Source organism: Raphanus sativus, chromosome 8 (genome assembly GCF_000801105.2).
Source record: "Raphanus sativus cultivar WK10039 chromosome 8, ASM80110v3, whole genome shotgun sequence".
NCBI classification, from domain to species: domain Eukaryota; kingdom Viridiplantae; phylum Streptophyta; class Magnoliopsida; order Brassicales; family Brassicaceae; genus Raphanus; species Raphanus sativus.
In genome coordinates, this window is record NC_079518.1 from 23,763,902 (window position 1) to 23,774,311 (window position 10,410).

A 10,410-nucleotide genomic window follows, 5' to 3' on the forward strand; every position below is an offset into this window, starting at 1 on the left:
AACGAAGGAAACCACTGAGGCATCAAATTCTGCGACTTAACATGCAGCTCAAGATGAACAGCAAGTTCGTAATGAAAGAGTGAAATATGAAAACCATGTAATGAAAAATTTGCAAAAACACAATAAATCAATGAGAAAGACATGAGATAAAAATTAGAAATTGATATAAAATTTGGTGTTTTTAAGTTCAAAGAGACTAGAGAGAGCTGAGGTTGGAGAGTTTTAAAATAAGAAGCATTGATATAAAGGTCGGTGTTTTCAAGACCTCCTAAATTTATTATTCGACCAGAAGGCTTCCGCGGAAGTTTTCTAGTGTATTATTTGTTAGAAGACTTAATTCACATAAACCCTAAACTCAAAATAACTAACTAACTAGAATCAAACACTTTATAAAAATTAAAATCCGTTAAAAGTGTTTAATATATACAAAACTAAACACATATAAGTCAAAATTTACTTTTTCAAAAAAAAAGTTAAGCTTCCGAAATATAACCCTTAGAATACATACAATACTACAATATATATTACCAATCACTTAATCAAAGAATACCATAACACACATTCACTCATCTATGTTAAAAACAATTCAATTTTACTAGATCTTAAGTTATATCATATATAAATATTTATAGTTACATGATTTCAATTCTTTTTACATCAAAATATTTTTTCTATAAAATTTATAAATTACTTTTAAGATCTAATATATGAGAAAGTTTCCTAGAAATCTTCCAGAAGATTTACAGAATCTCAGAAAACTTACAGAAACTCAGAAAACTTAACGGGGTCATATTCGTAAAACGAAATCTGGTTTTTATTTAGTCATAAGAGGTTGGTTGTAATTTCACTTACCTTTTAGGTTATTTTTGCATTTGATTCAAGTTTATGTATACTTTTGGGGTTAAAATCAAATTTTAAGTCATATTCGGGAAATTTTCCATAATATCTATTTATTAATTAAATGTTTAAACGAGACAGGGAAAGGAAAGGCTCCCAACGCGCGCGCCGCCGCCGCCGGCCGGCGCGGTCTTAGTCTTGGCCTCAGGCCCAAGTTAAGCTCAACATTTTGCCTTTTAATTTTTCGAAAAACAACATGCATTTTATTTTGAAACGACAAATAGTGTGTCTAGGAAATAAAAACGTCATGCAGTTTGTTCTTTCAGATATTTTATAAGAGATAAGAGAGAGAGAGTCTTGCGGAGGAAGTTCGCAACTCAACTTCCCTCGATCTCCGCGAGATTTCCGTCCACGTGCAGCTGCTGTTGCGGGAAGTGGCTCGTCTCCTTCTCTTTAAATATCGTCTCTTCTCTTCATTCATTACTCACTACTTTCACATCGATATCACAGCAAAATACCTTAGCGTAAGTCTTTAGTTTCGAGAGTGTTTCCTAGAATTTATAGTTCGATAGGGCGTTCACGAGTGAAGCGTGAATTGTCGCCATGGTTTTATCCTGGGACTCTATATTCGTACAGTCCCGTCTCACTACGAAGCGAATATAAAGAGTTAAGGAAAGAGATATCATATCTCGACTCCATGATCGTTTGTGAAAACGTTTTATTATCGGGCTTCATTTCGTCTTTACATCCGTTTCTTTCCTTAACATCACGTTTATTTATTATGGTTATTTCAATTCGATTTTCCGGCTTCTACATCCTTATGTCCCTCACCTTGGTCGGAGATCATGTACTTACACTCGCCAAGTATGTTCCACAGCTTAATCGTACCGTCACGAGAAGCAGACACGATCTGACGGTTATCTGTGGAGAAAGCAACGGAGAGAACGTATTTCGTGTGCCCCACGAAACGTTGAGTGGTGACTCCCGCGGAAAGATCCCAGAGACGAAGCTCACCGTCCCAGCTTCCGGAGAGTGCGAACTGTCCGTCGGAGGAGAGAACAACGTCCTCGACGAAGTGAGTGTGACCTGTGAGGCGGCGCTGAGCGAGGCCGTAGGATTTCTCGTCCATGTTGAGTTTCCAGAGGATGATTGACTTGTCGCGCGACGAAGTGACTATCATGTCGGAGTTGTCGACGGGAGTGGCGATGGCGGTGACCATATCCGTGTGGCCGCACATTGTGCCTTTCACCACGAGTTCTTTAGCCATGGTTTAAGGTTTGTTCTTCGTCTTCAGAGAGACGCGACACCGTGGAAGAGTAAGAGCATCATTATTGCTGGGACAAAAATTATGTCTCTTAGCATTCTTTATTAATATTTGAAGTTTAAGAGACAAAGCTAAGATACAATAGTAAAAGTGTAGATTATTGGTAAATACTTTTGTTGTTTCTTAATAAATTAAACCATGAGAATCACATAAAGATATGAACCTCAAACTGAATCAATCATAACTTTGATCAATCTACAAGAACACAAGTTGAAAACTTGAGAAATGTATAGATGAACAGGAGCTAAATGCATTTCAAAGAGTAACAGAAGCAATAATCAATTCATTTCATTTCATCCATCTCACGACTAAGACAGAAACAAGTAAAAGCAATCTCCTTACTTGATACACAGTTTAATACAGTGAAGTTTACTGCTTTGATAACACCAACCAAACGAAGGGAAGAATCTAACCTATAGCGAAGCTTTGGTACTTAATGGTGGAAACTCATACCAGACATCCATCTCAAAGTCCATGCTGTAAAACATCCCCAAGCAACCTCCTTGCTTGACACCAATCCTCAAGCACAAAGAAACCTATAAGCAATAATGAAACAGAGAAACCTATAAGCAAAAAACAAAACAGCATGTTGGAAACTCATACCAGACATCAAACCGAAGCAATCAAACAAATAAAGTTTTCATATGTTTGAACCAAATATTGTAATCCAAACCTGGAAATCTCTCTCGAGCAAGAATCCAAAAGTATAAGAATTATAGTGATTCTAATTCGAAACAGATACCAAACTTTTACAAATATTCTATCATAATTTTCAATTATCTATCGATCAATCAAGTAGAGTCTATTGATCAATCAAGCAGAAGTCATAACCTTTCCCACATTTGCGAGAAAGCTCAGTTTTTTTCTTCTTATTAATCGTAAGTCATCATAATAGACAAACAGAGGCAAAAGCATCCTCAAAACATCAACAATATCAGAGAAAATCAATTCAATTACAGTAAAAATATATTTTTTTTCAAAGGAAGAAGAAAGACCCAGAAAAATCCCTAGAAGATTCAATTGAATGAACCACCACGCTTCTGCTTCTGCTAACTAGCGACCTCAACGAGGAGTTTCGGAGGAGTGGAAGAGGGAGTGAAGAGACGAAGTGACAGTCTTGAACTTTGAATGAGGAGAGTGTGTGCGGGGGAGGGCAGTGAAGGAATCTCGTCCCAGACGCAATCGGAATTCCGAATCACCTACTTCCAGATTGGAATCACGAAATTAGGGGTTATTCCTCCTGACTCAAACTCCAATTTTATTTCCGATGCATCGAAACACCGATTTCAACTTCCAGCAGAATTAACGAAGAAGAAGAAGAAGGAGAGGCGTTGAGAGAGAGAGAGAGAGAGAGAGAGAGAGAGAGAGAGAGAGAGAGAGAGAGAGAGAGAGAGAGAGAGAGAGAGAGAGAGAGAGAGAGAGAGAGAGAGAGAGAGAAGAGAGAGAGAGAGAGAGAGAGAGAGAGAGAGAGAGAGAGAGAGAGAGAGAGAGAGAGAGAGAGAGAGAGAGAGAGAGAGAGAGAGAGAGAGGAGCCAAGATAATAACACGTGTCTTTAAAAGACGTTTATTTCGTTTCTTAATTAACATACGTCTTCGACGTTTTTTAACTATTTTCGATTTAAATTTCGCGTTTTATTAGCTAAGATACGGGAATATATACGCCGATAATCATGCTCTAAGATGGAAGTAACAAGGAACGAGGCTACTTACTCTGAAAATAGATGTAATTAGGGTTTTAATAGGCTTCTGTAGTTTGGCCCAATGTTATGGCCGGATTATACTACCCAAAGTGTTTATGGGCTTTAAAGAAATTTTCTTACATTATCAACAAAAAGGTTAAAACTAAAAATAATAAATAATGGTAAGAACTATAATGTATTACAAATAAATTCTTTCTCGACTTTGCTTTTTTTTTAATTGATTTGAATAAGAATTTTTTTTTGTTTACACCAACTTATGTGTTTACTAATTTTATAGATTTGATTTTTTCGTCTTTTTGTTTAAAATTATTATTATTATTTTTTCTCTTCGTTTCGAATTATTTAATGTTTCAAATTTCCCTTATATATTATTTGATAAGCATTAAACCATTTTAGATATAACACATGTCATTACTAAAATGCCTCATTAGAGAATTAATTTCATCCATAAAAGTATATATTATACTTCTCCCTAAACAAACCATAGAATTAAATTACAATATATAAGAAATGTTCTTTATTCCTTATTTAAATAAAAGCTACGAAATATGTAATACAGTATATATATATGATAACAATTTATACATATTTTTTTAATATTATTAAATAATGTAGATAATTACATTAACCATATAATAAGAATTTAGATTTTTCCATATATGCTATATTTTAATTTTTAAATGATATAAATTTCTAAAAGTGTTAAAATTTCTACAGTAAAAAAATTGTGATTATTGATTTAAAATTTGTTATAAAAAAATGCAAAATAATCATAAAACATGATGAATATAAAATTTCATTTAACAGATATTCAAAGTAAAAAATATATCTATTTTAATATCACTTAAATTAATTATATTCCATATAAAATTCATAAATATTTTATTTTCAAAATTTGTATTAAAAAGTATTGAGAACTTAATTTTTAACTTCAAAGTTGCATTAATTTTTTAAATGATTATAAATTACTAAAACTATTAAAAATCCACACTGAAAATTTTGTTATCAATAATTCATTTTTATAAAAATGACCATAAAAATATATAAGTATAAAGCATCATTTAAGAGATATTTATACTAGAACATATTATATATCTATGTTAGTATCATTTAAATTTAATTATGTACTATATAAAATAGATAAAGTGATTGTGTGAATCTATTTACCAGAAAAGCAATTGTAAATAAATAAGAGTAAATGTTTTAACTTATATACCCGTACTAATTTAATGATATACATAATAGTTATAAGATATATTTATTTTTATTATTTTTATAAGATGTAAAACACACAAAATAAAATAAGTAATAGTACTTAAAGTAATTTATATATACGATGCTTATTCCACGCATCTTAGAGCAAGATTATTGGTGGTCCTTACTCTTGGGTCCTTAATACATATATATGTGTATGTATATATTATATATGTATATATAGTTACGGATTAAGGATTTTACGAAAATCCAAACCGAAAGGTCCTTAAATCTGGACCTGCACCGGTGAAAGGTGTTGCGCATATTTATTCCATTTGGTATTTACCAAGTTGATGTAAAAAGGAATTTCTCTAAAACGAAAGGTAGAGAAAGTTAGTGATTTATTAAAAGTTTTCTTTGCCGCCACGGTTTTGCAGATTCTCGTTTATGTTTATATTATTATAATTTTCAATTCAAGTGATTTTTTTCTTTTCTTTTAATTCAAGTGGTTTTGAATGATTCAAAAAATTTATATCAATATTGGGGATAATAGCGACATGACTTCAATGTATATATTATAAGAGACCTTTTATTTATGTCAGCTAATTCGTCAGTCTTTCCACGTAAAACCGTCTGCAATTTTATATCCCCTATATATTAATCATGGAACATTGCAACATTGTTTGGTAGCCATGTGTCATCATGAGAATTATTCTGAGGATTGTTAGAGAAATAAGTTGGTCCATCTACACATATATTATAGTTTTTATTAAATAACTATTAAATCAATTATTAATATACAAAAGAATATTCTCTATTGTTTCCTTAAATAAAAGCTACGGATCTTCCTAATATGATTGACATATATATCACCATTAATGATTATGAATAATAAAGATTTGATAATAATTTTTTATCCTCTATATTTCGTTTAATTTTATTTGTTAAAATAAATTAAACAATCACATTAAGCATATAATAAAAAAAATTATATTTTTTCTTATATGTTGTATTTTGAATTTTTTTAAACGATTATAAATTACTAAAAATGGTACAAGCCTCACATTGAAAATTTTGTGATCAATGGTAACTTTTTTTCAGTTCAGCCTATCGTTTTTAATGGTCTTAAACATTTTTTAATGATTAACTAAATAAATCACGTACATAAAAGAAAGTGTTTTGGTTTAAAAATTGTTGCATACCCAAAATCAGTATGAACCATCGTCACTTTCATTTAAAATTTGGTTACAATAAAAAATATATGGTTGGAAAAAAAATCCGAATCCAAATACCCGAACCAAATCCAATCTACAAAATAGTATATAACTTTAATCAATTTGGTTAGATATCTGAACATGTTTAAAATTTTGGTATCTAAAAACCAGAACCGAACCCGATTCGGACCAAAATATTTTGGGTATCCGAGTATATTCGAATCAAATTTATATACTTAAATATATTATTTAAAAAATTAATATCTCAAAGAAATATACAAAATACTTAAGATGTTTTTAAATTGTCCAAAATATTTAGAAATATATAAAAATAGTAAAAATTATATATTTAAAATAACTAAACATTACTCAAAATACCAAAATACTGAAAATATCTATTCATTTTCTATCCAAATATTTAAGTTAAACCAATTTTTATGTTAAATTTAAGTATTTTGGTATACATTATTCAAATTTATATGTAACATATTATTTTTATTTTTATGTTTTGAGAAATTTAAAGTATATATGAACTTTAAGTTTTTAAAAAATTAAATGGGTTATCTGAATCTAAAACTAAACCGAACATATAAAGATTCGAACCAAATTTGCAAAGATCCAAACCGAACCTAACCAAACCAAATGATACCTACCCACATGTCATCCCTAATCAAATGTAAAAAAAAATTATTGATAACAAAAAATGTATTATTTATTTAGATACAACATATTTAAAAAAAAAGTTCACTCCGTGCAAGGCGCGGGTTATCATCTAGTAGTTTGTAAAGCGACAGAAGAAAGTATCAAATAAGAAACCAATAAAATAACAAGTGCTAAAATTATATATAATTTATAAAACGAGAACCGTCCTCACTAAGAAATAACTCATTAACATTTAATACCATCAAGAATCTTTGAGTTTTCTTTTCAAGAACTCGATGAACGACCACAGAACTCTACTCCAGAGAGGAATGCAAGAAGAAAATCGAGCAAGGAAACCGATCTCCGCTTCGCCTACAAGGTCTCAACTCGTGATAGCAAACTCAAACGTAGATCTAACAGGTCCATCAGAGGTCGCGTTTAACGTTTGTTGCTTATGCGTCTATTGTCCTCTTTGCATTCTCTGGTGCTGCATCAAACTGCCTTGTGCAATCGGATGGCGAGCCATCCAAAAAGCAGGACGCCACTTAAGCGGATGCAGCGGCTGTGGCAGAAGCTTGAGCATGAAGATTAAGGCTGCAGATTATTCGTCATTTTCGGATATTGATTCAGACGAAGTGAAATACAAAGCTCATAGTCGGTTAAAACGAAATGGCTGAATTTCCCAAACTTTCTCTCATACCTTTTTCTCTGATCTGCTACTTGATTGTCCTAAACGCGGACGCTAAACGTTGGAGTTGACTTCTTAATGACGAGTAGATGAAGACGTTCTGATTTTCCAACGATGTATTTTGCATATATTATTTGATAATTTAGAGTTTGAAGATGTTGTTGTGGTGGTTTAAAAAGATGTATGGAGATATTACTTGGTTGTTATATAAAATAAATTATATTAGTTGGTATGGCTTAAATTCCTTCTTTTAAATTGCCTGAAGTAAGGAACAAAGCTGTGATTGTCCCTTTTTCTTCTTCAGATATTTGTATAAAAAGTAGGAAATAACATAACAGAGAATTCACTGGATACAATAACTATGATCACCTAAAAATGTAGATCTTTTAGATATTATAGTAAGATAAAGATAGATTTAATTTATAGATTCCCGGTTTGTGTTATATGCAAAGGCTCGACGGAATTCATTTTGGTTATCAGTGTTGTCAATGTGCACTTATCTTTCCAGATACATTTCTATTTAAAACTCTAAAGTTAAGCGTGTTTGGGTTTGGGCTGGAGTAGTGGAAAGAAGATGATCTATCGAGAAGTGATTCGTGATATCGTACGAGTGAAGCCAAAACACGGGAAAATGTTATGTGATGATTTCCGGTTTAATAAATAAGATTTGTGTTTTTGGAAAAATTAACACACCGTCCGTCAGACGGATCGGGTCTATGAACCGAGTGAGCGGGCGTGGGTGGTCTATTAGTCGTTGATAGTCAGAACGTTACAGGTGGTATCAGATCCAGACCTAGACGAGTGTGTAGTCAGTGAAGACTGAGGAATTACACTAACATGGATAACAATCTTGGGGTCCAACGAGTAAATTGCGTTCTTTGAAAATGTTGATCCTTGTTTCTGGTATATGAGAAAGCTTAAGAATAGATTTGACTATATATGTCAACAAAGTACATTTACCTTTTCGGATACATATATATTTAGAACTTTAGCATTAAATGTGTTTGGGCTGAAGTAGTAGAATGGTGGGTGATCTATCGAGAAGTGATTCACGATATCGTGCGAGTGAGGCCAAAGCAAAGAGAAAAGTCATGTGATGATTAAAAAGTCAGTAAACAAGACTTTGATCATTCAGAAAAATTGACGAAAAATTGACGCATCGCCTGTCAAATGGGATAGAGTTAATAAATCGAGTGAAAAGGTGAGGGTGACCCATTAATCATGGACGCGGTACGAACGTGACATATTGCATAAGGAAATGACACCCTTAAGCATCTTAATTAAAGAAATGGTGTCAGACACCTAACTAACGAAATTATGAAACATGTCTTTCCAAATCCATGATCCAGTAAGGCCCCTAACTAAAATTGGTTTAACCCTAACTACTTAATCAAAACAGCATAATAGCCCGGAAGCCAATGGAAAATGATTAGGACAACCGGACCAGATTGATCGGTCAGACCTGAGATCAGGTACTCATTGCCGAAGCTTTTTATTTAGTTAGCAATTTGAGGCAGATTTAAAGAAAATTTCCATCGTTAGTGGTCCTACATAGTAATCACCCAAGTTGTATATCATAATTATGATGTAGATAAAATCAGTATCAAAATTGTTCTTATAGTTCTTATACTTTAAATAAACTAACAATTATATGAAACCAGTTAAAAAGTTTATACGTAAGGAATTTCCTTTCAAAAAGACAAAATTTATTATGCTTTTTTTTCAAAAACAATAAAACAATAAAATTTATTGTGTTTATCATTACTAATTAGGAGTTTTCCTGAGCATAAATAAAATTGTGAATATAATTATTTATTTCAAAATAAATTTTAGTTTATATTGGGATATTATCGTTTTTTATTTTATCTTGATTGGTTTGGAAAATATAAAACCATAATTTGTTTTTGTAGATTTATTCCTTTTGATTTGGTCTAGTAATTACATTTTATAAAAAATATTTTTATATGTTTCTTATCACCTAATTATATATATAATATTCATGCACCATGCACATAAACATTAATCTTAAATAGAATATTATTTTAAAATAAAATTTAGTTTACATTGGACATTATTATTTAATATTTTAAACTTCATCAGTTTGGGGAAAAATAAAACCATAAATGTATTCTTTGGTAGTCTTATTTCTTTCGATTTCATTTAACTATTTCAATTTTTTTTATTTAAATTTCAATAGAGTTAAGGTAAAATATTATAAAAAATAAATTTTAATCTATATTACATTTTATTTAATGTTTATTTATTTTAAAGGTATATATATATATAATTTTTAATAAACTTTTATTTTTTTGGTTTTATTTAAAATACATTATTAACGTAATGAAGCAATAAATAAATAAAATTCTAGTCATTGAACTGTCAAAAAATTTAGGGAAAATTCTAACTTTTCTTGAAATTGATATTACTTTTCAAGTTTACATTTAAATGATAGTATTTTCATAAATACCTTAAGTTTAGTATAAATAAAATAAAATTAACCTTCCTAAATTATTTATAAATGATTAATAATTATTTATTAAAGTTTATAAACTCAACCCCAGCTCCTAAATACTACTAAAACCTAAACAACAATCACTAAAATTTAATTCCAAATGTTATATATTTTTATTGAATGTATTTCTGAAAAGTGGAATTCAACTTCTCGTATTTCAAAAATGTTTCAAAAATTTATTTGATTAGTGTTGCTATAGTTTTGTATATGTTGATGCAACACTTACAACTAATTTTTATAATACATATATGATATATAAGTTAGTGTAAAAATGTATTTGTAATATATATATCACATTA

The 10,410-nt window shown here is 30.6% G+C and overlaps 2 protein-coding genes and 1 long non-coding RNA gene across 3 annotated transcripts; 1 reads left to right on the forward strand and 2 right to left on the reverse strand.

The window, feature by feature from the left end:
• Positions 1-1,627: 1,627 nt before the first annotated feature.
• Positions 1,628-2,104, reverse strand: LOC108820331 (receptor for activated C kinase 1A-like). Its single transcript, XM_018593286.1, has one exon. It carries the CDS (start codon positions 2,102-2,104, stop codon positions 1,628-1,630), a length of 477 nt encoding a protein of 158 aa, XP_018448788.1.
• A 283-nt stretch (positions 2,105-2,387) lies between these two features.
• Positions 2,388-3,483, reverse strand: LOC130498460 (uncharacterized). The gene is made up of 2 exons (XR_008937356.1): positions 3,157-3,483; positions 2,388-2,697 (listed from the first exon to the last, which is right to left on the reverse strand). It is a non-coding gene; the product is annotated as an uncharacterized LOC130498460 (long non-coding RNA).
• Positions 3,484-7,187: 3,704 nt separating this feature from the next.
• LOC130498433 (uncharacterized) lies at positions 7,188-7,854 on the forward strand. The gene has a single exon (XM_056991788.1). The coding sequence runs from the start codon at positions 7,208-7,210 to the stop codon at positions 7,586-7,588; it is 381 nt and encodes a 126-aa protein (XP_056847768.1). The 5' UTR covers positions 7,188-7,207; the 3' UTR covers positions 7,589-7,854.
• The last annotated feature ends 2,556 nt before the right edge of the window (positions 7,855-10,410 follow it).

What these genes read in the sequence shown, in the direction of transcription:
- LOC108820331 (XM_018593286.1), bottom strand. Translation starts at nt 2,104, where the DNA reads ATGGCTAAAGAACTCGTGGTGAAAGGCACAATGTGCGGCCACACGGAT.
- LOC130498433 (XM_056991788.1), top strand. Translation starts at nt 7,208, where the DNA reads ATGAACGACCACAGAACTCTACTCCAGAGAGGAATGCAAGAAGAAAAT.